Source organism: Leptomonas pyrrhocoris, assembly GCF_001293395.1.
Source record: "Leptomonas pyrrhocoris isolate H10 chromosome Unknown, whole genome shotgun sequence".
NCBI lineage: Eukaryota > Euglenozoa > Kinetoplastea > Trypanosomatida > Trypanosomatidae > Leptomonas > Leptomonas pyrrhocoris.
This window is the reverse complement of record NW_015438358.1, coordinates 1,523,936-1,549,371: the sequence shown is the minus strand read 5'-3', so window position 1 is coordinate 1,549,371 and position 25,436 is coordinate 1,523,936. Positions and strand designations below refer to the sequence as shown.

Genomic DNA, 25,436 nt, shown 5'->3' with positions numbered 1-25,436 from the left:
ACAAGGAGCGCGAGGAGGAGGAGAAGCAGCGCGCCGAGGCGGTCCGCAAGCAGCGCGAGGAGGCCCAGAAAAAGAAGGAGGAGCTCCACAAGCAGCGCGAGGAGGAGATCAAGCGCCGCAAGGCTGAGGTGGAGGCCGAGAAGCAGAAACTGAAGAAGCTGCAGGAGGAGCACGAAAAAGAAGAGGAAGAGGCCCGCCAACGCCGCGTTGCCGAGGAGAAGGAAGCGAAGACGAGGGCGGAGAAGAAAGCGGAGGAGATGGAGGCCGAGCTCACCGCCACTCGCCGTGCGAAACAGGAGGAGATGGACGCACTCAAGAAGCAACGTGAGGAGGAGGAGAAGCAGCGCGCCGAGGCGGTCCGCAAGCAGCGCGAGGAGGCTCAAAAGAAGAAGGAGGAGCTGAAGCAGAGGGGGAGCAAGGACGCCGAGGGGGTAAAACGCCGGAGTAAGGAGGCACAGGAGGAGCTGAAGCAGAAACGGGAGAAGGAGCAGGAAGAGCGTCGAAAGAAGATAGAGGCGCGCCGCGAGGAAGGCAAGCAGGAGGCCAAGAAGAAAGAGCAGCTGCTGGAGGAGAAGCGCAAGGCCGCCGCGGAGGAGCGTGAGCGTCTGGAGGAGCAGCGTCGCCAGCAGAAGGAAGCGGAGGAGAAGGAGCTGGAGGAGAAGCGCAAGAAGGTCCTGGAGCAGCTGGAGAAGAACTACGACATTGTGGACGAGGACGAGTACACGAAGGATCGCAAGGAGCGAGAGGAGATGGCGCGCAAGGAGAAGGAAGAACAGGACAAGGCCACTGCCGAGGCTCTGGAGCGCCAGCAGCAGCTGAACGGGAAGCATCTCGCGGCGAGCCAGAATGGGACACCGAAGCCCAGCCCACCACCGGAGGGCGGGAAGGCGAGCGAGCATCCCAAGGCGGAATAGACCCTGGTAGGGACACGGCACGCTCTTTACAGTGTTTTGTGTTCTTCCCGACACAACCGCAACGAAGGCGAAGAAGATCCAAGGGAAAGGAAAAACTAACGGCTTCTGGGAAAGGAAGAGGGAAAGAGTAGACAGCATTGTCCGCTTCTTCCTTGTTGTATATTGATTCGCTTTCTTGGTTCGACGTCGTCGGGTGCGGATTTTGTGTTCTCCTTCCATCATTTATGCTCTGTCTTTCGTGGCGGTTTTTTTTTCCTTGGCGTCTATCACGTGGCTTTCTCCGTTTCTGTTCTCTCCTGAATGTCGATATCTTTTTGTATTGACGTTTTATCTGTATCTCTAGCGTTTCTTTTTTTTTTTGAACCTTCTGTTCTACCATTGATACACCGTTCGCTTTCTTGTCTACGCGGTGCGAATCTCTTTTTTTTTTTTGGCAGTAGGCTTACGTTTTCCCACTGTAGGCTCTGGCGAGAACCCTTTCTTTTTTTTTTCCTCTTCTCTTTCGCCTCTTTTGTCTTCTCCCCACATATGAGCTATATGTGACCCCTATTTCCTGTATTGTTTTTTCTCTCTCAAGCTTGTACTTATTTCTGGTAGCTTTGTCATTTCGAAAACCGGTTTCTGTTTTTTTCCCTTTTTTGTAGCTTTCCTCAAGCCGTGTACTTCCCGTAGTGGGACACGCGAAGTTGATAGAGACGTTGTTATCCCTGCGACTAAGAGAGGGCGTTGACAAGAGAAAATAAATGAAAGAGAGAAAACACCCAAATGTGTTTCTACTACCGACGACGGTGGACTGGGCCAAAAGGATCGTAACTGCCCGTGCGGTGCGACGCGTGCTGCCCTTTTCCTGCGCCTCTTCGTGCCGTACTCCGTTGTGGTCTTTCGCATGTCGACGGGTTTTCCTCCGTCGGACTTTTGTTTTGTGTGTGTGGCTCCTCGTCACCTCGCGCCGCCGTGTGTTGGCTTTTTCTTGGGTTTTTGTTGTTTTCTAGCATCTCGGGCGAATGTCTTTCCGATGTCTTTTGTTTTCGCTTTGCACCGATTTCATCGTTATGCTCGATTTTTATTTTTCGTTGTTTCCCTGTTTGACCCTCTCACTCAACTATCCTGAAGGAATAGGAAAGAAGGCCGTTTTCAGACTGCGCAACTGAGCGCCTTCAGCAAGATGACGGTTTCCGAGCCGTCGTGAATGAGGTGACCTGAATGCGCGGAGAGTCTGTTTCTAAAACAGAAGCGGTGCATGCGCTCGCAACTTTGTGGCTCTCCTTCCCTCCCTTATCGGCGTTTTGTGGTTGAGAGGGCCGCCTCAGGAAATGCTGGGGGGTCTGTCGCCGCTTATCCCTGCGCGGATCGATGCTCTCTGCGGAGCGTCCAGTTCGACAATGTCACATCGCGCGCCGTTGATCGGCAAAGTGATCATTATTGTGAAGCAGCAAACTGTGGTGGCATAAAAAGGTGGCCTACTTGGTGATGTAGTCTTTTTCTGTTGAGCAAATTGTTTGTGCTCTGGAAACTCGTTATCTCCAAAGCCCTTACTTCCCCATTTTGTCTCGTTCACGTTGTTTTCGTTTTCAGTGCGTGCTCCTCTCTCTTTCTCTCTCTGCATTTACCACCCTGTTCTGTGATCACACGGCACAGCATTTTCCACCAAGAGCTGCGTGTCTGTGTGCGTGTCTGTGTCTGTGAGTGTGAGAAGAGAACGTGCGTCACCTGCGAAGCCACTCCATCCTCCTCGCCTCGCCTCGAGAGCGTTCTGCTCCACGTATCGTTGTCGTGGGCCCTTCTTTGTTGACATCATATTTATATATTTCCACTGAACGTTTGCCGTGCCCACCCATGAGCTCGTTGCCGACTCTCGTGTTCGTGTACGGTACGCTGCTGCGCGGCGAGAACAACTACCCGTACTGGCTCGCAGAAGCGGCCGAGGCGGTCTTCATTGCGCGTGCCCGTACGGTGCATCGCTACCCTCTCTTCGTGAATTTTCTGCCAGAGCAGATTGACTGCTCTCCGTGTGTGCTGGATCTTCCGGACTGCAACGTGACGGGCTGTGCGCAGGTGGAAGGCGAACTCTTCGCGGTGTCGGACAAAATGAAGGCGTGGCTCGACGTCCTGGAGGATATCTCCGGTGGCACCTACGTGTCGGTAGCGACCGCGATTGAGGTCTGCGAGGCCCCCAGTGCGTCCTACCGTCAACGCGCCGGCAGCATTCCCCACGCCATCCCGTGCCCAACGACGGCGTCCGCGGAGCTGGCGGTGGTCACCGCCGCGCTGTACTTCCGTGCAAAAAATTATCCGTCGGACTGGGCCGCACCGTCGCCGAAGAGCAGCTCCAAGTTGCTGGTCAAGTTTTCCGCTGCGGAGATGCTACGGACGTACGGGAAGCGCTTCAACGGCGGTCTGCCGGCGCACCTCCGCGACGGCCCCAGCGGTACTACGGCTGTGGCGATGCAGAAGGAGCTGAATGCGTTGCCGGAGGCGTATTGGCCGCCGTCGACGCGGGCCTACCACACCATGGCTGCGCGCCACCCCGACGTGCCGACGCCCTCGCACGGCGCCCCCCTTTTCCCGAAGCCGATGGTGCTCTTCATCATTGACGGCATCGGCGACAACACCTACAGTGAGCTAGGCCGCCGGACGCCGCTGGAGGTGGTAGCCGGCGTTCCCGCCGTTGCCCCGCTCGCCGCGTCGAGCGCAGGACCCGTTTTCTCGGTAGTGGAGGAGGTGCTGCCCGTAGCGGAGGTAGAGCCGTGCAATACAGCAGCTGCTGCTGCGCTGCGGGCGACGGTGAATACGCACGTGACGCCGGGCATCAACATCGTCGCGCGACACGGTGTAAACGGCGTGATGGACCCCTACATGGCCGGAAAGAGCTGCGGCAGCGACACCGCCCATCTCAGCCTGTTCGGCTACCCGCCAACGATGTACTACCGCGGCCGTGGTGCCTACGAGGCGCTCGGGGCAGGGTTGGAGCTGGAGGACGAGGACGTTGCCTTCAAGAGCAATTTCTCCACCTTTGCCGATCCCGCAGAGGAGTTGTGCGGCGACGAGGACCCAGCGTTGGAGGCGAAGGCTATTGCCACCACAGCGCCGACCGATCAATACGTCACGCACCGCCGCTGCGACCGCGACTTCACCCAGGAAGGCCCGCTGCTGTGTCAGGACCTGAACGGCATGACGGTGCCGTGCGATCTCCACGGCGTCCCCTTTGACTACCCGCACACCATCAAAATGCAATACGCGACGGAGCACCGCTGCGGGGTGGCGCTGAGCGGGGCCCGCCGCGTTCTTCACGCTGACGGCACCTCCGCGCAGGTGCTGGGCATGCTGTCGGACAAAATCACCGGCACCGACCCCTTGAAGGACGGCCGTCTACTGCTGCACTGCACGCCAACGGTGGCGGAGGACCACCCCGAGTACGCGGCGGCGCTCTACACGTGTCGGCTGGTCGAGGCCGCGTCGGCGGCGCTGACGAAGCGGCTGAGGTCGCACCCGGTCAACGACGCCCGTCGCCAGCACAACCGCAACGCAGCTGCAGCGCATGCAAGTAATGCAGACTCCACAGGCAGCCCTGCTGCTGCGCGGAAAAACATCGCCAACCTCATTTTGTTTCGTGGCGCGGCCAAGAAAGGGTGGGTGCCGACCTTTGCGGTGCGCCACGGCCTCTGCGGACTGATTTTGGCCCCCACCTGCATCATTAAAGGGCTCGGCATCTGCTGCGGACTGCGCGGCGAGGTCTGTGCGGCTTGCGACCCGTCCGGGCAGGCGTCCCTGCGCGGGGCTACTGGTGACTACCATTCCGACTTGATGGTGAAGGTGCGCGCGGCATTGCACGCCCTGCGTATCGAGTGCCCAAAGGCGCATGAAGGCGCCGTGACCCATTCCCTTTCCACTGCCACTGCCGCCGAAGAGGTCAGCCACATCGCGGATGTGCATTACAACTTCGTTGTTGTCCACGTGAAGGGCGTGGACGACGCGGGCCACGACAAGAGTCTTGCGCAGAAACTGGAGATGCTGCGCCGGTCTGGACTCGCGTTGGAGGCGCTGTGGGAGGCACTGCCCGCCGGCTCCACCGTGGCCGTGATCGCAGATCACTCCACCCCGCTCGCTGTGGGTGATCACTGCTGCGAGCCGGTGCCTGTGTCCGTCGCGGTGAAAGGTGCGGGGCCGACCGAAGGAGACGGCGCGGCGACGACGTCCGCGGCGGGTCCGTGCGACGCTGTGCAGCTCTACAGCGAGGTTTTGGCAGCGTCTGGGGCCTTGGGTCGCTTCCGCGGCGACGAGCTGATCCCGCTCATGAAGCACGTGCATCACCACTACCACTACACCTAAGGGGATAGTTTTGAAATATTTAGTTTGTTTACTTACTTATTATCCCCATCGTTTGCGAATGCTGCAGTACATCTGCACTGTGAAGAAATAGGTCTGGAGTGGTGCTCATTCGAGGGTTTTTGTGCCTCAACGCAGTGCTGCCAGCCACCAAAGGAAGCTTCTTCTCCTCCACTTACACAAGGAAGGGTTTCCTGGGTCGTTGAAGCATCGTCATTTCGGTCTCGCAGCTGAAACAACAAATACATTTGCGTGAGGGATACTCGCCCGCACACGCGCATACGTTTTTTTAAACATCAAACGAGGAAAGGGGAAAAAGGGCTAAGCATTTTTCTCTGATTCGCTAGTGAGTAACGTACGTGAGACTTGACAAACCCAAAACAATAGAAACAGAAAGCGACTTCAATATCGTAGCTCTGCTTTCATAACGGTGGCAGCCGATTCGTAGGATCTATCCTTTGCGAAGCTGCGACGAGTATGCAACAAGGAAAATGCAACCGGTCATTGAGAAGAAATGCTCCTTGCGGTATTTGTTCATCTCTGACAGCTAACCCGCAGCGTCACTGCTTGCTCTCTGTTTTCTCTTTCTGCTTCACATTCGACTTGACCTCTGCACCTTCTTTTGTTCTTGGGTTACGAAACGACTGAACGCTCTGGTTTGCGTTTTGCGTTTATCTGTTTTTTTTTTTTGGTGTTGGTCAGCAATTTCCCGTAAAGAAGCCGTGCAACCGTGTGTGCATCGACCTTTCCTTTTTCCACACCTTCGTTTTTCTTCTTCTACGTAGATAATCTACTCCCAAGTGGGTGTGTTTGCTGTGTTGACCAACAAAAAAGCAGAGAAAAGCGTCCTTTTTTGTTTGCTTCCTTGTTCAAATCACGGTCGTACACGTGATCTCTCGTTGCTTCACAGCGCTAAGAGTTGTTTTTTTCTTTTTCTTCTCTTGTTGTGCATTCCTTTATTGCTGTTACAATTTGAATCCCTGACGTAACCTTGTCAATTGTGACATATATAGAAAACTATTCTACTTCTCTGGCTTCAAAAGTGGCGTCACTTACATCCGCTCCTTCTCGTCCGCCTGACGCCCGCAGCTCCACTGCGGACGCACAAGACACAACTGTCAACAGCAATGTAAGCGTGTCGGCGGCCCTCACGGCGAACGTCAGCGGTGTCGTAAGCGCAGCTGAAGTTTCCTCCTCCCGGTTTTCCCTCAGCGCGCCGCCCGGTAGACATGGCGACGGCACAGGTGCGGAGCACTCGAAGTCCGCCTCAACCACCGCATGCGTCTCCCAACCCCCGGCACCCCCCTCGTTGCGCATCAGGACCTGCAAGCAAAATAATGGCAACGGCATGTCCAGCAAGGGCCTCCCTGCTGATGCTGCTGCAGCGGCGGCGGTGCGGCCGTACATCACGGCAAAGGCGCGCGGTGCAGAGCGGGCGGCCGTTTTCCTGAGCGGCATCACTCCCACCGACATCCGACCGCACCCGCTGTGGAGACCAGCCAACGCTGCGCGCTCGTCCAATACGGACAGCGAGGACGTAGAGGTGGAGACGGTGGAGGACACGGCGGTGCGGGAAGCCATGAGCGGCGTAATGAATTCCGTCGACGGCAACAGCGGTAATCTCTCCAGCCGCAGTGGCGCTGGAGCAAGCGAGTTTGTCGTGCACGTTCCTCCATCTGGGCTGACCGGACGCCCCCGCAACGGCGCAGACAGCGCGAGGACGTCGATGAAGGGGAGGTCTGGTGTTGTCGCGATGGAGACAACCACATCGCCGAACTTTGGCGCGGCACAGAAGACGCTTCTAGAAGAGAACTCCAACCTTGCGGTCGTCTCAGTAGCCACCATCTCCTCCACGCTTGCGCTGCTTCCCACCCATGAGTTACTACAGGAGGCTTCCTCGCCGCTCACTCCACAGCAAGTGCAACACCGTCGTCGGCAGCCGTTTGCCACGGACTTCTCGGTGCGCAATCACCGCCAGGAGACTTTCCTCAAATCCCTCACCACTACGATGAAACTCGGGAAGCGTCACAAGCGGCACAGCAACAAGAGCAGCCGTTCTGCCTCGTCTTCGTCGAGCTCGACCGCATCCGCCAATACGAAGAACAGCTCGTACCCAAGTCGCAACAGTGCCTCGGCTCTGGCAACCGCTACACAGCTAAACCCTGCTGCGGTCGGGAACACTTCGGGAACCGCGACAGTCAGTGGCGCTGGCAATAGCAGGCAAGACGGCGGTGGGTCTGGCGGAGCCGCTGCGGGGGCGGCCGGTGCTGATCCAGGGGCACCTGAAGGCTATGTAGGGTCCGATCCTGCACTGCCTCAGCAACAGCAACCGGTGCCGCCTCAAACAGCGAATCACCGTCCCCGAAATGCTGGCGAGAAGCCCCGTCTTCACGTTAGCCAAGTCGTCCGGAAGGAAGGTCAGCGGGTGCGCCTGAGGTGGGTGTACGGCGATACGCTGCAGCAACCGCGCCGCGGCGGGTCCAACGGGTCGTCATCGTCATCGTCGTCGTCTTCGTCTTCCAGCTCGACGTCCTCCTCGTCAAGGGGCTCCTCGGAGCAGTCCTCGTTGCGCCACCACAACTCCCTCGCCAGAAACCCGAACCACGCCAAGAGTGAGAACTCAGCCAACACTCAGATCAACACCATCAACGGCAACGCCGCTGCCCCACCGAAGCTGGCGGCGACGGCAGGGACGGAAACGGATTTTAGTGGGACGCCGCACAGCTTGTCCAGCACGGCGCACACTCGCACGCGCACCTCCTCGTCCTCCTCGTCGTCCTCGTCCTCCTCGTCGTCCTCGTCGTCCGCTTCGTCGCCTGCGAGAAGTTCCCGTCGCCGCCGGCGTCGCGAGCGGGAGCGCTGGCGGTTGTGGTGGGCTCAGTCGGCCGCCACACCGATGTCGCTCTGCACCATTCTGACCAAGTTCGAACCCCGCGTAGCCGCCCTGGGCAAGGAGGACCAGGTGGTTCGACCCTATGGTGGCGAGTCGAACGCAAGCAGCAGCTCGTCTTCGTCGACGGAGCGTTCCTCCTCTTCCTCGTCTTCGTCGTCGTTTTCGTCGTCGTCGAGTTCCACGTCTTCCACGGCCGTCAAGCACCACGACGCTGATGGTGAGTACCAGGACTTCGTCGTCAACAGCCACTACCTCGCCGGCAACTACGCGGACCGTCGTCACGTGGCGGAGATGACGAGCGTCGACGACAGCTCGTCCTCGTCCGACACCGACGGCGCCAAGCGTTCCTCCTCGCTCTCCACCTTCTCGTCGGAGATCGACTCGGCGGGCGACACGCACAGCAAGCGAGGCAGCAGCAGCCGCCTGCACAGCCGGTCCAGCTCCGCGTCGGGGGCCAGCCGTAGCTCTAGTCGGCGCAGCCGCGGCAGCAACAGCAGCAGCCGCAGCTCCCGGGGTAGTCGCAGCAGCTCACACAGCTCCCCCAACACTCACCGGCGCCACCATCACCGCAGTCGCAATAAGGGTGGCATCATTAGTGGAGAGGACAACATGCGCAGCTACCGCAAAATTCTCGCGCGCAAGCAGAGCCGCCACAACCCCTCCTTCTCCAACGCGTACTTCTTGGACACCGGCAACATCACCGGTGGCGAGCGACGACGCAAGATGATTTCGCTCCCGTCCTATCGCGTATCGATGATCTCGTTTGTGGACAAGAAGATCCTCAAGAAAGACTTGAACCACAACTTTTACGTCCAGCACCCCGAGCTGGAGGTGCGCGAGATTAAGCTGACCCACCTTCGCAAAATCAAGAACGAGCTGCTCGTCTACGCGCTCGAGGACAATTCGTTGCTGGACTTGATCACCATCGCCTACGCGTACTGGTACTTCGAGCGGCTGGTCGTGCAGGGCATGGTGGGCAAGCACAACCGAAAGGAGATCATGGCGGCCTGCGTGCTGTTGGCCATCAAGTTCCTCGAGACGGGCGATGTGACGAAGAAGATTGCGTACTTTAAAAACCGCTGGCGCCGCTTCCACAACGTGTCCGGCGTGCACGTGGGCAACGCAATGCTCGGCGGTGGGGCGAGCAAAGAGGCGGAGGAAGATGATGAGGAGGTAGGGCAGGTGGATTGGAAGAAGGTAGAGTTGCAGGAGTTCCCGGTGTACGTCGGTCTTGACTTCACGCTGCTCCCCGATGGCGATGGTCAGGTGATCAAGACGCACCTCGAGCGTCTGCTACAGCTCATCAACGTGACTTCGCAGGAGTACTACAGCAAGAAGTTTGTGGCACCTGCCTACCTAAACACCTACAACTGCTACAGCAACTTGTACTACTAAGACTTGCTGAACTGTGTTGTTTTCGTTTCTTCTTTTGAATGAAGTTTACGGAGTCGCGATTTGACTTTGCAGTCTTTGTGCACGCTGTGCAGCGTTGGAAAGTGGAATTGAGGAAAAGTCAGTTTTTTTTTTATTACTACCTTCTGATTCGCTGAGCTTTGACTTAGCCCGAAGTTGAGTTGCGTGCCTGTCGCTATATTGTTTTCCTTTCATCCTCTCTGTCTCTTATCATCTACGATATTGTTTTCCTTTGGCGCATTGCATGAGAAAAGTGTAGCCGTGCACTTCGCTTTGTCTGTATTTCTCATATTCCCCATTTTATTATTACTACTACTATTGCTGTTTTTCTTCAGGGACTTCTTTCATCGTTTTGCGCGCATTTCAGCTTTTGCTTTCTGTGCTCCGCAGGTGTGTCTGCTGCGTCGCAAGCGCCACGGGCGGAGGGTCCCAGCAAGTGCTGCACGTGTTGGTGTGACGTGGAAAAGAACCCGCGAAAAGAAAAGAAAATCCTCTAAAAAGCAAACATTGCCCCCAGAAGTCCTTCAGCTGTAGAACGTGACAGCAGTATTTTGAAGCAGCCGTTACTTTGACGTAAACTAGAAGAATCGGCGGCTGCAATAATCCCTTTCCTGCTGCGGTTTCAATGAGTCGCAACATCAAATCAAAAGCGGAGGGTGCCTTTAGAACGGTGTTTTGTGGAGCTCTCGCTATCACACAAACGTTGAAGAACACTCTCCCCCCTCCCTCCTGTTTTACTTCTACTGCCTTCCGCTGTGCCTAGCATTTTCACGCCAACAACACAGAAACACATTCCACGCGTGCTCGTGGGTCCCACGAAGTGTCAACTCACTTCCGGTCCTTCACTGTCAGTTCTCCATTATGCAAGCATGCGTTGCTGCTGACGTTCCGCTGGTGCGTCAGGCGTGGCAACGATGTGTTGAGCGTCTCTTTCCTCCGCTCCCCACCGACGCACTGGCGAAGCTCTTCCATCAATTTATCTACGACCGCTACTCGGAGCCGCAGCGTCACTACCACAACCTGCAGCACCTGGAGGAGATGCTGGCGCACCTGACGCAGTACGAGACGGCGCACGGGTGGCACGGCGATTACGTCCCAGCGCTGCCAATAAATCAAGAGAGCGACGCTTGTCTCGGGCTCTGCGCAGAGTCACACACCAGCAATGCAGCGGACGCCGTGCGTCACGACTGGACCGGGACAGTCCTGCTCCTCTCGATTCTGTTTCACGACGCCGTGTACGACCCGAAGCGAGGCGACAACGAGGAGAAGAGCGCCGAGCTTGCCATGGACTTCTTACAGATAGGCGAGGAGCAGTACAAAGGGTGGCGTGGCAGCCTGGGCATCGCAGCCTTGACGATCCCGTCTCCATCGGTACTCTGGACAGACGCGCGGGCTGCGCGGTTTGTGCGCGAAACAACGGAAGACTACATCCTCAAAACGAAGGTGCACCTTTCCGTCGAGCCGGTGGAGAAGCTGCAGCTGTCCTCGCCGCCGACGCCATCCGCCGCTGCCAAGAGCCACGACGATCCGCTGCACGTTTTCCTCGATCTGGACTTATCGATTCTCGGCCACCCGGACGCGTCTACGTACCGTGAACGATACGCGGCAAACATTCAGCGTGAGTACAGCCACTACCCGCGGGCTGACTTTCTGAAAGGTCGGTCCGCCTTTCTCAACAGCTTCTTGAGCAATCCGCAGTGGTTCAAGACACCGTTTTTCTTTGCCCAACTGGAGGCGCAGGCGCGACGCAACGCCGCCGAAGAGGTGACGGAGCTGACGGCGGAGCTGAAGGAACGTGAAGTTCCCGCTGCACCGCAAGCGTAGAGTGGCAACGGAGTTTTGGTTTTGTTGTTGTTCGGGCGAACACGTATGCACGCACGCGAAAGAACTGCCCGTTTACGCATCGGCCGGCTATCTTTCGTTGCATCCACTGCTTATGCTGCTGCATTTGCTTCCAGCTGTTTTCTTTTCTTTTCTTTTAAGCGAGAAACAACCGCAAACGGATTTCTCCTTCTTGGCTTCTCTGCTGGAGCGCGTACGAAACAACAGCTGGGACGACGTAGAAATAGTCATCATTGTAGGCATGGAAAGATCTGCGAGCAAAGAGAGGCAAGGCGGCAGTTTTACCGACAGCAAACGCTGAGCGGAGGAGCTGCCTTCCTACCTACTCGTTTTCGCTTTTCTCTTTGCTTGACACGTGCCTTTTGGAGGACACGAGAAGCGTTGGTCTCACTGGTTTGTGACGTAGAGCGAAATAGCGAAACACCACCCTTACGTCTTTACTGGCTCACATTCTTTTTTTTTTTTCGCCACTGCTGTGGCAATGGCCACCGCGAAATTTGAATCCTCTCGCTCACCTTTTCCTTCTCGCTTTCCTTTCGCCCTCACCCTCGACACCGCTTCTCCGGAAGGTCGAGTTGTAAAAAAACAAACCATTCAAAAGTCATAGTCATTTATACAAACGACGGTCAAACGCGTGAAGTATCTGTTGCCCAGGCACACGTGTTTCCCATCACGATAAAGAGCAAACAATCAAAAAATAGACTTGCAGGTACGCCCACGTACGAGAGGATTTTCATATCTGATTTCCTTTCTAAGGTTCACAGGTAACTGGTGTTATTCTTCTTGGCTTTCTTTCCATTTTGTTTTCTGTGACGCTTACGCCACGGACAATAGAAAAAGCAAAGCTAAGTCATCGTAGTTACAAAAAGAGTTCTACGTTGTTCTGCTTTTGCAGCGAACTCTTACGTTTCAGTTCTCTGAGTTTAACCTTTAAAACAAGACGGAAGGCCCAGCTCTTGCTCTTTGGTTTGAAATTATTTCGCGAGGTGCGCCGCATCGCGAACATTCGTAGCGTGGTCCTGCGTGCCTGAAAGGCTGCCGCATTCCTGTACCTTTTCTTCTTTCCTCTACGTTCATTTTTGGTTCTTTTCCTCTTTCTTTTTCTTCAACGACGTTGGTCAAAAAACACACAAAAGATTTCGTTGTATTTTTCTCCCTTTTCGTTTTGAAAGAAAACACAAATTCAGCTGCGTGGGCTTTTTTTTTCGTTTTCTGTCTTCCTGTTTCTCTTCAACATCCTTTCGAAATCAAAAATACATACACATCAAAATTTTCTCTCTTTCTCTTGTTGTTGCTTCACAAGGAACAAATCCCAAAGAGGTCTATTTCCCTGCTTCTTATAAAGCAAGGACCAAACATGTCCAACGTGCTTCTCGGAGCGTCGCGTGTGTTCGCGACAACGGACGGCGCGGATAAGTTTATCAAACTTGTCATCGGCTTCTTGACAGTTGAGAGCACGAGGGATGTTGCAGCGAAGGCGCATTGCGCCAACGCCGCACAGCATCTGGCGGAGGCGCGCTCCTTTATGCGCGTTGGACGTGTGTTCAACCTCGTCCTCAAGCTGCTATCGCTGCGTGACCTCTTTGCCGCACAGGGCTTCAAATACACTGAAAACAAGAAGTTTGTGGAGTTCGTTAAGACGATCTTTGATCTTCTCTTCGCCGTGTGCGATCACGTGGTGGTGCTCGCGCGCGAAGGTTTTGTCTCGGCTTCGGTTGGCGTTGCGCGGCTGGCGCGTTCAACGCGAGTGGTGCAGGTGCTCTGCCACGTCCTCGGTGTTGTGCACAACCTGCTCGACCTCCGCGACGCCGCACGGCGGCTGGTCTACGACCCACCAGCGGCGGAGCGAGCCTGCAAGATTGCTGGCATCAGCGCGCTGCGCGACGTTGCGGACGCGTTGGTGGCGGTATCGTTCTTGGGACATGCACACAACGGGTGGATGCTTAGTGTGCGCAGCGAGGGCGTCCTCACGTTCTTCTCCGGCGCGCTCTCCACGTACCTCTGCTGGAAGTACAGTTAGTGTTGACGCTGTCTACGACCAGCATAACAACAACGAAAAAGAAACCCACTAGCAACCGGAAAGCAAGACCCAAAGAAAGGGTGAGCTTTGTTTCTCCACAGATCCGTCGTGAGTGTGATTAACGCACAGATGAGAGCACAAGAAGAAAACTGAAGACTGAAGGGCAAATAGCGGTTGAGTTGCCGGATGTGCGAGGCTGCAAAGACGAGACTTGGAGGTTGCCGTCCAGGTCGCAGCGGAGGTATTTAACGGAGCAGCATTTGAGATGATTGTGCTTTAAAAGGAAGAACTCACGGTGCTATTCTGTGAAGCAGAATCCCACTCAGGTGCATCTTGCTACTCGGTATCTTTGCTGTTTCCATTTTTTTTTTCTTCTCCTCTTTGTTCTAATGCCCCGCATTTGCACGTCACGGCGATGCTTTTTCTTCTCTTTTCTCTTTTGCATTCTTTTTACGGGCACACCTTCTCATCGTGCTTTTCCATCAATCTTGCTTCTTCGCACCCTTTTCATTTTTCCTGTTTTCCTTGACAGCGGGGCTCGCATGCGTGACTACGTTTGCTTCTACGGGGTAGTCAAGAGGGACTTGTTTATGTTTAACCATGTAACCAAGCCAGTTTAAAAGAGGAAAAGAAAAAGGTCAACCACAAGAACAGGAAAGAAAAAGTGGTTCATTCTCTGTTCGCTTGACACCACAGCAACTTAGTACGTGGGCTTCCAACGCTTCCCCCGTTTGGCATCGGAGTTGTCGCAATGGTAATGAGCGTCTTTACCCATGATTTGCATTGAAGACCAAGAAGGCTGAGAGGCCTCCTTCAGGTACAAAGTCGTCGAGCCGAAGCTTGCCTTCCTCTTTTTTTTTCTCCCTCCCGCTTTGTGTGATGTGAAGCCCGTTCTTTGATCCTCTTTGGAAGATGACTATATATTTTTTTCCTGGTTCTCGTGAATTATTTCCTTCGCCTGTTTTCTTTTCCCTCTCTTAACTTTCAAACTGATTTCTGTCGGACACGTTTAACACGCGACTTGCTTTGCACAGCTTTATTCTCAGCTACTTCAGCGCCTTCCTTCTTAACTAGCTTTCTCTCAGCGTACTCGTTGTTCTTTCCAGGGATCTCCCTAAATCAAAAAAAAGCCTTAACACCTACCCACATCAATCATGAGCGACTTCGAGAAACTCATCAAGCTTCTGGGCCAGACCGACGGCCGCGATAAGATCTATAAGTTCCTTGCCGGTTTCTTCAAGATCCTGGCCGCCGTTGCCGCCCAGAGCCAGGACTCGCGCGCGAAGGCCTACGGCGCCATCGGCAACTCCATCGGCAGTGCGCGCTCCCTCATGCGTATGGGGAAGTTCATCGGTGATGTGCCGAAGCTGCAGAAGGTCGTGGACACCGTCGTGGCGAAGGGCGTGACGGGCACTGAGATGAAGAAGTACATCGAGTTCTTCCGCACCCTCGGCAACTCGCTCTACATCCTCGGCGATAACGTCGCCTTCATCGCGAAGCACAAGCTCATCGCTGCCAACGCGAAGGTGGCCACGAAGTACGCCAAGATCGCCCAGTTCTGGGGCTTCTTCCTCGCCGCGGTCCTCGACCTCATCGCGTTGCGCGCCGCCCTGCAGAAGCGCTCCTCGGACGAAGCCACGAGCAAGAAGGAGGCGAAGGCCGCCGTGATCAACCTGACCAAGGATGGCTCCGATGTGCTCGTGACGATGGCCGCCGTCGGCTACCTCAAGAACGTGTGGCACCCGTCCAGCATCACCGCTGGCGCCCTGACCTGCGTGTCCGGTGGTGTCGCCACGTACTTGAACTGGAACAAGATCAAGTAAAATGGTCATGTGAGAGGGGCAAAAAAAAAATAGGCAACACCGCCGCTTCATCCACTTGGATGGCTGTGATACACTTAAAAGAAGGGAAGAGAAAGAAGATAGGCGGCGTGGAGGCTGACCCTTTTTCTTTCGTAAGGGGTGTGCGTTTTACTGTGTGCGTGGTCTGTGAAAGCCCGCGTACGTGCGTGGGTGCATTTCGAGAGTGTATGAAAGGAGGCATGGCAACACAGTTTCAGGTGATCCCGGGAACAAGCATCGCGACGACACGCTGAATGTGCACTGTGACTGCACGGCGCTGTTTCGGGCTTTTTGTCGAAGGGCATTGCCTTTGCTAGATGCTGACACCTCTTTTCTTTTTGTCGTGTTCGCGCTATCCAAAAAGGGTTGAAGACGAAGCCACGAGAACTGGGAGGAGACAACGGTTCTTGCGTGTGGGTGGCATGGGCTGTTCTCGGCTTTCTAGTTAGAAAGCCGAAAACTCCTCTCTTCGCTTTTTTTTTTTTACCCCCTCTTTATATTAATGATCGCTGACTTGCGCGCTCTTTTCCCTTTTCTTTTGTTTTTGTTTTCTTTGGTGATAGTGTCTCACATGGTGCTTCCAGAAAGCAATGTCATCGATGAGGTGTTTTAACCATTCAAAAGATGCGCTCGTTTCTTTATGAAAAAAAAGTTTTTCTTTCTTCTTTTCATTGTCTTGCGGTCATGGAAGACATTCATGCTCGACGAGTGCAGGGAAAATATATAATAATACCGCAACAGCAAAATGAATATTATTAATCAAACATAATATGAACGTGAATCAAAAAACCAGTTGTGCTTAAGTGTTCGAATTTTTTTTTTAGGGGAAAAGGTGGAGGAATTGGTGAGTGGAGCGGTGGAATCGGCGGAAGAAGAGGAAAAGAGAGAAATGCGGGACGAAAATGTAGACACAAATAACAACAAAGCACACACACACACACAGAGGTTGTCACGTCTCGTCACGCATTTCGCCCTCCCCTTTCTCTTTCTTTGACTTTGTCTAGGGTTTTGTTTTGTCAATATATACGCACACGCACGCAGAAAGGCACTTCTCGCTTCCTCTTTTTTTTTTCTATTCTTATCTATCGTAGCTGTGATGACGAAATAATAATAAAAAAGAAGAAGAGAAGAACGGAGAAAGAAGGATGCTGATATGAGCTGCGAGCGATTGTGTGCTGACGTGTCTTCTTTTTTTTTTCTTCTGTCTTTTCCACCATTGCTGCTCCCTCTGCGGCCCAAAAAGAAGACATATATATTTCTATATATAGATGAACATCAGCAACAGAATTGGCGAAGGTGTGTCCTTTCGTGCTCTCCTTCGTGTGTACTGCGAGGAAAGGACCGTTCGACGAATCTCTTGGTTTCGTGCCTTGTGAACGCCGGAGAGGGAAACGGCAAGCAACCTGTTATGCGGCATGACGGGGTACAGGTGTGCTCGAAAGGATAGATCGATTACAACAGCGCGTTATGGCTTCAAATGGCTGTGCTGTCAGGAATGTAACCTCAAATCTTGAACCGCCGCGCGGATGCGTTCTGCCTTCATGTTTCTCTTCCCCTTTTTTCCCATGCGCCGTCCATTCCTCTCCCACGCATGGTCCTTTTCTCTTGACGTTTCTTTCTTCCCTTTTACTGCTTTCCGTGGAACGATGCACATCCACATTCCAAATATTCCCTCATGGAAACGGCGAGAGAAATCATAGATTCATACAAAACACAACGCGCGCCCATGAGGCGAGACAGCGGTGCACAAGAGGTGAGCTGTGCGGTGGCTCTTCCTGTTGCACTTTACCCTGCACTGCTCCACCGCAAACTCCCCACGAATGCCGGCACCACTAGTACTGCCGGTACGACCGGCGCCGTCGGCGGCGAGCACACCGGCGGACATCCTCAAGAGGCGTGTGTGCCGGGGGTCATCTTGGAAGTGCGGCAGCTGTGGCAGTCTACCTCCAACGGTGGACGCAATTCTGTCAGCATCGCTGCTGCCGAGGCCGCAGGACCTTCGCCAAGCTCGCCGGAAACATCAGACGCCTTTCACCTCCCGACGAGTTCTTCCCCTGCGTTCTTAAAGAAAAACGACACGGCCTCTTCCGCTACAGAGAAGGACAGCTTGTACGCCTTTGTTCGTATCAAAGACGCGGACCACCGTCTGAGTGGGTGGTTTCCGTTGCACCGGGTCTACGTGAAGCTCGACAGTGCTGTGTTAGCGTTTGGGGACAGTGCTGTCTCTCCACATGACGCGTCCGTCGCCTCAGGCGTTTCAGAGGACGTATCTGCGTCTGCCGCGGCACGCGGTCTTTCCGACGACTGGACCCCGCTCGCACGTGTGCTGCGCCGGCCGTGGCTCAGCGATGTCTACGACGAAGTCACCCCTGGCATGGCCCGCACCCAGCGTGCACACCGCCAGCTCGACTACCTCGAGGAACGACTCCTCCGTGACTGCCGGACACCGACGACGGTGCGCTACTTCGTCTATCTGAACAACTATGTCTTTGCACCGTGGTACTACGCCCCCTTCGGGTTGCTCAACAGCGAGTACGATCCCACGCTGCCGTGCGGTGCGAGTGCGCAGCAGCAGAACCACGCCGCAAGTGCTGATGGCGCGGTAGCCAAATCGTGCATACCGCAGCCGCAACCGTACATCCGTGATGCTTTTCTCTGCCCCTTCTCGCTCCGCATCTTTTCCACTTTCGCGCAGCTGCACTATGAGACGCGCTCCTACCGCGCAGGGCGGCTGCGACCGCCAGGTGAAGAAATCTACCGCGATGAACGGCGCGGTCTGTCGCTCTTCCGCATCAACGGCAGCCAGCACGTCACCTACTGCAGGCAGCTCTTTCTCATTGGTAAGTCCTTCTTAGAGAACAAGCTGGCTGGGCATGATGTGCACAGCTACTACTTCTACGTTGTCTGCCTGCACCATCGCTACTTCCCGTCCTACGTGTCTGACGAGTCCGCCATGTTCTTTGCGGGCTTCTTTACGTGGGAGAAGCAGGTGATCGAGTACAACCTGGCCTGTATTGCGACGCTGCCGTGTTTTGGCCGCAGGGTCGCCCCCCGCCCCCCACCTCTTCCTGCAGCATCGCCGTTAGGAAATCCGGCCCGTGGCCAAGTGCAATCGGACGTGTCTGCGTCTTCTTCCGCACCGCCGCCGGTACTCCGCAACATCGGACAGTTTATGATTGCCGTCAGCTACGAGCTTGCTTACCGGCGAAAGCAGATTGGCACTCCAGAAAAGCCGCTGTCTGACCTCGGCGCGGTGGCCTATCAACATTACTGGCGACGCGCACTCGTGCGGTGGATGAAGGCAACGCTGAACGAGATGCGGCGGGCAGCGGCGGTGGACGTGGACGGCGTCGCTGCTGTGGCTTCTTCAGAAAAGCGGAGAGATGAGCATCAACCTCCTGACGTCTCGCTGGACGTGGTGGCGGTGTTCACCGAAGATGAAAGGAACGAGGCAGACAACAGTGACGGTGGTAATGGCAAGACTGGGCGATGGGGTTTCGCTGCGGGCACGCGGAAACGCGCTCGCAGGGCTGCTGCTGCTGCTGCTGCTGCGGCGGCGAATGTTGTAGAAGTTGGTGAAGACGACGACGCGGAAGTCGCGGAGGGCGACGAGAATCATGACGATGACTACACGAGTGCAGGCAACGCGAGACGACGTCAGCTGCCTGCGCCGTTACCCATGTGTGCGTCTCCTACGAAGCCTGCATGGAACGCGGCGGCCATCGACAACGAGTCCTCATCGCCAACCACGTTTACAGGTCGGACCACCATCAAAGAGATTGCCGCCGCTGTGCGCCTGGAGGAGGCAGACGTGCTCAAGACGCTGCTGGGTTTGGGTGTGTTGCACCACAGCAGCGAAGATCGGAGTATTCAGCTTCTCCTTCCTCAACGGTACGTGGACTGGATGTACGATGAAATGCTCCGGTGGGAGGGCAGCGCGACGCACGCGGTGTTTGAACCTGCGTTGCTCAGGTCACGCGGTCGAACGAAATAGCCCTGAGTTCAGCGGAGGAATGAAGGAGAAGAAAGAAGGGGAAAACAGATTCGACCATCTGCAGTGTTGTACGCCCCATTGTGTGCTGCTTTTCTGCTAGTACGGATCGGAGGATCATTCTGATGTGCCACGCTTTCGAGATTGACGCCGGAGCGCATATTGTTTTCCCTTTTAGCACGCATTTACAGAGCGTTTCAGCAGCTCACGACCAACCAGCGTGTTCTTCAGCAGATCTGTTCCGACTGCACGGCGAATGCCACGACGCGAAAATTGAGTGGCACCGTGATGTACGCCAGCCTATGTACTTCAAGGGAGAGAACGCGTTGCGATTGAACCGTCTGCTGGAGGAGTAGTAATGGCAACCCGCGGCACAACCTGCTCTAGCCACCAATGTTTGCTTCATTACGACGTTTGTCTTTCCTCGCTCCACTCTCCACTCGGCGCCTCTCTTCCTCTGTTTTTCTTTGCATGCTTTCACAGTCCCTTTTGTGTTCACCTCTCCGCTCGACTGGTGTCAATTTGGTTTGCTACGCTACCCGTCGCTGTGCGAGGCAACACACACAACTAAATATATATATTACTCCCCCCCCCCCACCACACATACACACTCAGTACATCTAAGGGAACGAAAAAAAATATACCTTTGGCGCATAAAATAGAAAGACCGTTGAGAGCTTCGGAAAAGAAGAAAAAGGAAATCAACGAAGCGTGCCACGTCCTCAAGAGCGGCGTTTTTGCGTTCTTTTTTGTTGTTGGCTTCTCTGCTTTTCAGAGTGTGTCGGCTGTCTACCGCGCTCGGAACTTAATAACATTTTTTCCTTTTCTTGTTGCTTTGTCATTTATTGGGAGCTACGCGGTGCTTGGCGCGGGCGTTGCAGCTGTAAAACACTTAAAGAGAAAAAGGAGGCCAAGACTGTGAGAGGAAATACGAGACGTTCTGTCTTGCTGGTTATTCGTGTTTCCGATTAAATTATCTTTGTGCTTTTTTAAATTCTTTTTTTTTGCTTTTTCCATTGCACACTTCCATTAAAAACAAAAAAAAAATAGCAAGCCATCCAAAAAAGAACTTACATTCCTACATATTATTTTTCCCTTACAATCTACAACCATACAGTACTATTGCACGCTTACACAGACACCCGTAGCTATATATTTGTTTGTTGTGCTCCGGTACAAACCAGAATCGCATAGATAATACCTTTTTTTTCCCTCTTCATTTCGTTACTCAAATCCAGAAAGCAAAGATGGGCCGCACTGTTGAACAGATATATCAGAAAAAGACGCAACATGAGCACATTCTCACGCGGCCCGACATGTACATCGGTACAATCGAGCCCGTGACGGATGACATGTGGGTCTACGACAACGCGGAGAACATCATGAAACAGCGCAAGTGCACCTGGATACCGGGGCTGTACAAGATCTTTGACGAGATCCTCGTCAACGCAGCGGACAACAAGGTGCGCGATCCTCTGGGGCAGACGATCATCCGGGTGTGGATGACGGACGAGTACGTGCGCGTGTACAACAACGGCGAGGGCATCCCCATCCAGAAGCACCGGGATCACGATTTGTGGGTGCCGGAGATGATCTTTGGCCACCTCCTCACCTCGTCCAACTACAACGACGCCGAGGCGAAAGTGACCGGCGGCCGCAACGGCTTCGGCGCGAAGTTGACGAACGTCTTTTCGAAGCAGTTCGAGGTAGAGACGGTGCACGGGCGGTCGCGCAAGAAGTTCTACATGAAGTGGACGAACAACATGCTCCAGCACGACGACGCCGTCATTGTGCCGTGCGATAGCGCCGACTACACGATGGTCACCTTCTACCCCGACTTCGACCGTTTCCACGTGGCGAAGTTCACCGAGGACATGCTGCTGATGATGAAGCGGCGTGTCTACGACGTGGCGGGGTGCACAGACAAGACCCTCAAGTGCTTCCTCAACGACGAGAGAATCGCGTGCACGACGTTTCCAGAGTACGTGGACTTGTACCCCACAATGGGGGAGGAGAAGAAGGCGTCGAGCTATGCCCGCGTGAATGACCGGTGGGAGCTGTGCGTGCGTATCTCCAACATGGGCTTTCAGCAGGTGAGCTTCGTCAACTCCATCGCCACCACGCGTGGCGGCACCCACGTCAAGTACATCATGGATCAGATCGTGACAAAGGTGACGGAGCAGGCGAAGAAGAAGCGAAAGACGGATGTGAAGCCGCACATGATTCGCCCACACATCTTCCTCTTTCTCAACTGCCTCATCGAGAATCCCGGCTTCGACTCGCAAACGAAGGAGACGCTCAACACGACGAAGATAAAGTTCGGTAGCACGTGCGACCTGCCAAACAGCCTCATCGACTACATCGTCAACTCCGGCATCGTGGAGCGCTCGGTGGAGATGGCGAACAGCAAGCTGACGAAGGAGATGGCGTCGAAGATGCGCTCGTCGGATCGGAAGCAGATTATGGGCATCCCGAAGCTGGACGACGCGAACGAGGCGGGCGGCAAGTACAGCCACCGCTGCACGCTCATCCTGACAGAGGGCGACTCCGCCAAGACGCTCTGCACGGCCGGCCTCGCCGTGAAGGACCGCGACTACTTTGGTGTGTTTCCGCTGCGCGGCAAACCCCTCAACGTGCGCGAGGCCTCGCTGAAGAAGCTGGCCCAGTGTGAGGAGATCCAGAGCGTCATGAAGATTATGGGGCTGGATCTGCGTCAGAAGTACGAGAACGTCGATGGTCTGCGCTACGGGCATCTTATGATCATGTCCGATCAGGATCATGACGGGTCGCACATCAAAGGTTTGCTCATCAACTTTATCCACTGCTACTGGCCGAACCTGCTGCGTATCCCCGGCTTTCTGCAGCAGTTCATCACGCCGATCGTGAAGGCGCGTCCGAAGGGGCACGGCGGGGCTGCCAAGGCCATCTCTTTCTTCTCCATGCCGGACTACTTCGAGTGGAAGCAGGCGATTGGCGACAACATCAGCAACTACCAACTGCGCTACTACAAAGGTCTCGGCACATCTGGCGCAGAGGAAGGCCGCGAGTACTTCGAAAACATCGATCGCCATCGCCTCGACTTCTATGAGCAGAGCCCGCAAGAAGAGGACCGGATTGTGATGGCGTTCGGCAAGGACCGCGTTGAGGATCGCAAGGACTGGATCACGAATTTCAAGACGAATGTCAACGTGAATGAGTCGATGGACTACAACGTGCGCCAGGTGTCTTACAAGGACTTCGTGGACAAGGAACTCATTCTCTTCTCCATCGCGGACTGCGAGCGCAGCATTCCGAGTGCAATTGACGGCTTCAAGCCGGGTCAGCGCAAGATTCTCTTCTCCTGCTTTAAGCGCAACCTCGTCAACTCGATTAAGGTGGTGCAGCTGGCCGGTTACGTCTCGGAGCACTCCGCCTACCATCACGGCGAGCAGTCGCTCGTGCAGACCATCGTGGCGATGGCGCAGGACTTTGTCGGCAGCAACAACGTCCCGCTGCTGCGCAAGGACGGCCAGTTTGGTACCCGTCTACAGGGCGGCAAGGACCACGCCGCGGGTCGTTACATCTTCACTCGGCTCATGCAGGTCGCCCGCGCCATCTTTCACCCGGCAGACGGCTACATTGTGGAGTACAAGGACGACGACGGGCTGTCGGTGGAGCCGTACTTCTACGTGCCCGTCATTCCAATGGCGCTGGTGAATGGCACGGCTGGTATTGGTACCGGCTTCAGCACGAACATCCCGAGCTACAACCCTTTCGAGGTGATCGACAACTTGGAGCGGCTGATGCGCGGCGAGGATACGAAGAAGATGCAGCCGTGGTACTTCGGCTTCACTGGCGCCATGGAGGAGAAGGAGCCCGGTAAGTTCGTGTCGCACGGCAAGTACGAGATTCGCCCCGACGGCGTGGTGTGCATAACCGAGCTGCCGATCGGTGTGTGGACGCAGAACTACAAGAAGTTTCTCGAAGATTTGCGTGAGAAAGAGATGGTGGTGCAGTACCGTGAGTACACGACGGATCTCACGGTGGATTTCGAGGTCTTCTTGCACCCCCAGGTGCTACAGCAGTGGGTGGCGCAGGACGTCGTGGAGGAGCGCCTGCAGCTGAAGGAGTTTGTGCACGCGACCAACATTATCGCCTTCAACAGGGAGGGCCAGATCACTAAGTACCTCGATGCCGAGTCGCTGCTGAAGGACTTCTACCTGGTGCGCCTGGAGTTCTACGCGAAACGCAAGGACTACCTACTCGGCGAGCTGCGTCGACTGACCAGCAAGCTGGAGAACATGGTCCGCTTCGTGCGCGAGGTGATCGAGGGCACGCTGATCGTGACGAAGCGCAAGAAGAAGGAGCTGCTGGACGACTTGCAGCGCCGGCAGTACCTGCCCTTCCCGCCCTACTCCAAGAAGAAAGTGTCCGCCATGACGGTCGAGGAGGATGAGGAGGAGCAGCGGACCAGTGCGCAGGCGAACGACGAGGAGAATCTTCTCGGACTCACTGCCGACCCCGCTGCCATGGAGGACACAGAGGCGCGTGAGACACCTGAGCTGCGTCGTGCGACCCGCGCGTACGACTACCTGCTGGGCATGAAGCTGTGGAATCTGACGGCGGAGATGATTGCCCGGCTGGAGGCACAGCTGCAGCGCGCGCGCCACGACACGGCCCTCATGGAGGCCCGCACGCCAAAGGACATCTGGACGGAGGACCTGAAGGTGCTGCGTGAGAAGCTGGAGAGCTACTTTGCGGACCGAGAGAAGGAAATCGCAACGGTGCAGCGCAAGAAGATGGAAAAGAAGAAGCCCTTCGACTCTCGCCGCTTGCGGGTGCCGATCCTTTCCGACAAGGCCCGCTCGCAGCTGCAGAAGGATGCGGAGAAGGCTGCGAAGGCGACGGGGCGCCGTGCTGGCGGCGATGACGCAAGCGTTGGCGGCGCCTCCTCTGCCGGTGGGGCGGGCACGCGACCGCCGCCGAAGAAGGCAGCGAGGCGGCGGCGAAGGAAGAAGGACAGTGACGAGGACAGCGAGTTCGACGAGGACGACTGGATGGACGATGATGACGACGACGATGACGACGAGGGCGGCAACATCGTGGGTATGGGCGACGCTGGGGCACCGCCGGTGGTGGTGGCCGCGGCAGCGTCGCAACGAAAGCCGCGGTCTGCCTCGCCCAAAGCGAAGACTGCCGCGAAGAAGCGCACGCGAAGGAAGAAGAGCGAGAGTGACAGCGACGACGACAGCGACGACGATAGCGATGGTGGTGGCAGCAGCAGCAGCCCGAAGCCGGCGCTCAGAAAGCCGAAGCGCGAGAAACCAACCGCAAAGGAAGCGACACACGTGAGGGATGACTTCGACTTGGATGGGTTTGGACTCGACGCGCTTACGGCTCCCTCGTCAACCGCAAGGACTGCCGCCGCTAAAGCAAAGTCAGCAATGACGGCCACCACCGCCACATCGTCGCAGCCTTCTGGAAGTACCAGCACCGCCGCAAGCATGAACGGGCACTCGATGCTGGCCCCCCGCAGCACCGCCCTCGACGACGACGATGACGACCTTCTGCTGCTCGGCCTCACAAAGGCGAAGACGGAGACGCCGTCGGGCACTACGGCAACGACGAATGGAAAGGCCGCCGCATCGTCCGCCGCCAAACCTCGTGCAAAGGCGGCATCGCAGCGCAAGCGTCGTGGTGGTGACTCCAGCGAGGAGAGCGACTCCTCCGACTCTTCTTCCAGTGACTCCTCCTCCGCGTCGTCGTCGGAGTCAGATTCGGATTACAGCTTCAGCGACTAAGGCCATCGCTTTCTGGTATGCTTTTCCCGTCAATAATATGGATGTTGCTTTGCACCCAGCGCTTTCATGTACGAGTCTGCGGCTCCTTTTTCTTTCTTCGTGGATGTGCCATTCTTCGTTTTTATTTTTTTCGTTTGCGTCACGAGCGCTCATAGCGGTGAGGTGGACACCCACACACGCCTGAACGCATGCGGAGCGGACCCTAAAAGGCTGAAAGTGAAGTGAAAGGGAAAGGGTAGAAAAACTAATGAAAACACTATATAGATTCCCCCACATCCACGCACCTGCCGCTACAGTGGATCAGTAACCGTAACTGCTCCGCCTTCATCGTCTTGAATCATTTGGCAGTAAGATCCAGCCATTCAAGCCACTTAAAAAGGTCACGCTCTCCACATGCGTAAATAGCTCTTCACTGC

At 55.5% G+C, this 25,436-nt stretch overlaps 8 protein-coding genes across 10 annotated transcripts; all 8 read left to right on the top strand.

Annotated features, from left to right (window-relative positions):
• Positions 1–257: 257 nt before the first annotated feature.
• Positions 258–914, top strand: ABB37_01562 (hypothetical protein; the record flags this gene model as incomplete). The annotated part of the gene is made up of 1 exon (XM_015798116.1): positions 258–914. One exon carries the CDS (start codon positions 258–260, stop codon positions 912–914), a length of 657 nt encoding a protein of 218 aa, XP_015663636.1.
• Positions 915–2,488: 1,574 nt separating this feature from the next.
• ABB37_01561 (putative mitochondrial 2,3-bisphosphoglycerate-independent phosphoglycerate mutase) lies at positions 2,489–5,243 on the top strand (the record flags this gene model as incomplete). Of its 2 annotated transcripts, none has more annotated exons than XM_015798115.1 (1): positions 2,489–5,243. In XM_015798115.1, exon 1 carries the CDS (start codon positions 2,751–2,753, stop codon positions 5,241–5,243), a length of 2,493 nt encoding a protein of 830 aa, XP_015663635.1. In that variant the 5' UTR covers positions 2,489–2,750. The 2 variants fall into 2 exon arrangements, with proteins under 2 accessions (XP_015663635.1, XP_015663634.1); XM_015798114.1 differs by having other exon boundaries at positions 2,552–5,243.
• Positions 5,244–5,941: 698 nt separating this feature from the next.
• On the top strand, positions 5,942–9,528 carry ABB37_01560 (putative cyclin dependent kinase-binding protein; the record flags this gene model as incomplete). Its single annotated transcript, XM_015798113.1, has 1 exon — positions 5,942–9,528. Exon 1 carries the CDS (start codon positions 6,589–6,591, stop codon positions 9,526–9,528), a length of 2,940 nt encoding a protein of 979 aa, XP_015663633.1. The 5' UTR covers positions 5,942–6,588.
• Positions 9,529–10,308: 780 nt separating this feature from the next.
• Positions 10,309–11,370, top strand: ABB37_01559 (hypothetical protein; the record flags this gene model as incomplete). Of its 2 annotated transcripts, none has more annotated exons than XM_015798112.1 (1): positions 10,309–11,370. In XM_015798112.1, the coding sequence occupies exon 1, from the start codon at positions 10,408–10,410 to the stop codon at positions 11,368–11,370; it is 963 nt and encodes a 320-aa protein (XP_015663632.1). In that variant the 5' UTR covers positions 10,309–10,407. The 2 variants fall into 2 exon arrangements, with proteins under 2 accessions (XP_015663632.1, XP_015663631.1); XM_015798111.1 differs by having other exon boundaries at positions 10,331–11,370.
• Positions 11,371–11,956: 586 nt separating this feature from the next.
• On the top strand, positions 11,957–13,408 carry ABB37_01558 (glycosomal membrane protein-like protein; the record flags this gene model as incomplete). Its single annotated transcript, XM_015798110.1, has 1 exon — positions 11,957–13,408. The coding sequence occupies exon 1, from the start codon at positions 12,746–12,748 to the stop codon at positions 13,406–13,408; it is 663 nt and encodes a 220-aa protein (XP_015663630.1). The 5' UTR covers positions 11,957–12,745.
• Positions 13,409–14,441: 1,033 nt separating this feature from the next.
• ABB37_01557 (putative Glycosomal membrane protein) lies at positions 14,442–16,523 on the top strand. Its single transcript, XM_015798109.1, has one exon. The coding sequence runs from the start codon at positions 14,563–14,565 to the stop codon at positions 15,229–15,231; it is 669 nt and encodes a 222-aa protein (XP_015663629.1). The 5' UTR covers positions 14,442–14,562; the 3' UTR covers positions 15,232–16,523.
• Positions 16,524–16,939: 416 nt separating this feature from the next.
• Positions 16,940–19,243, top strand: ABB37_01556 (putative histone acetyltransferase; the record flags this gene model as incomplete). Its single annotated transcript, XM_015798108.1, has 1 exon — positions 16,940–19,243. Exon 1 carries the CDS (start codon positions 16,976–16,978, stop codon positions 19,241–19,243), a length of 2,268 nt encoding a protein of 755 aa, XP_015663628.1. The 5' UTR covers positions 16,940–16,975.
• Positions 19,244–19,722: 479 nt separating this feature from the next.
• Positions 19,723–25,020, top strand: ABB37_01555 (DNA topoisomerase ii; the record flags this gene model as incomplete). The annotated part of the gene is made up of 1 exon (XM_015798107.1): positions 19,723–25,020. Exon 1 carries the CDS (start codon positions 20,488–20,490, stop codon positions 25,018–25,020), a length of 4,533 nt encoding a protein of 1,510 aa, XP_015663627.1. The 5' UTR covers positions 19,723–20,487.
• Positions 25,021–25,436: the final 416 nt, after the last annotated feature.

What these genes read in the sequence shown, in the direction of transcription:
- ABB37_01557 (XM_015798109.1), top strand. Translation starts at nt 14,563, where the DNA reads ATGAGCGACTTCGAGAAACTCATCAAGCTTCTGGGCCAGACCGACGGC.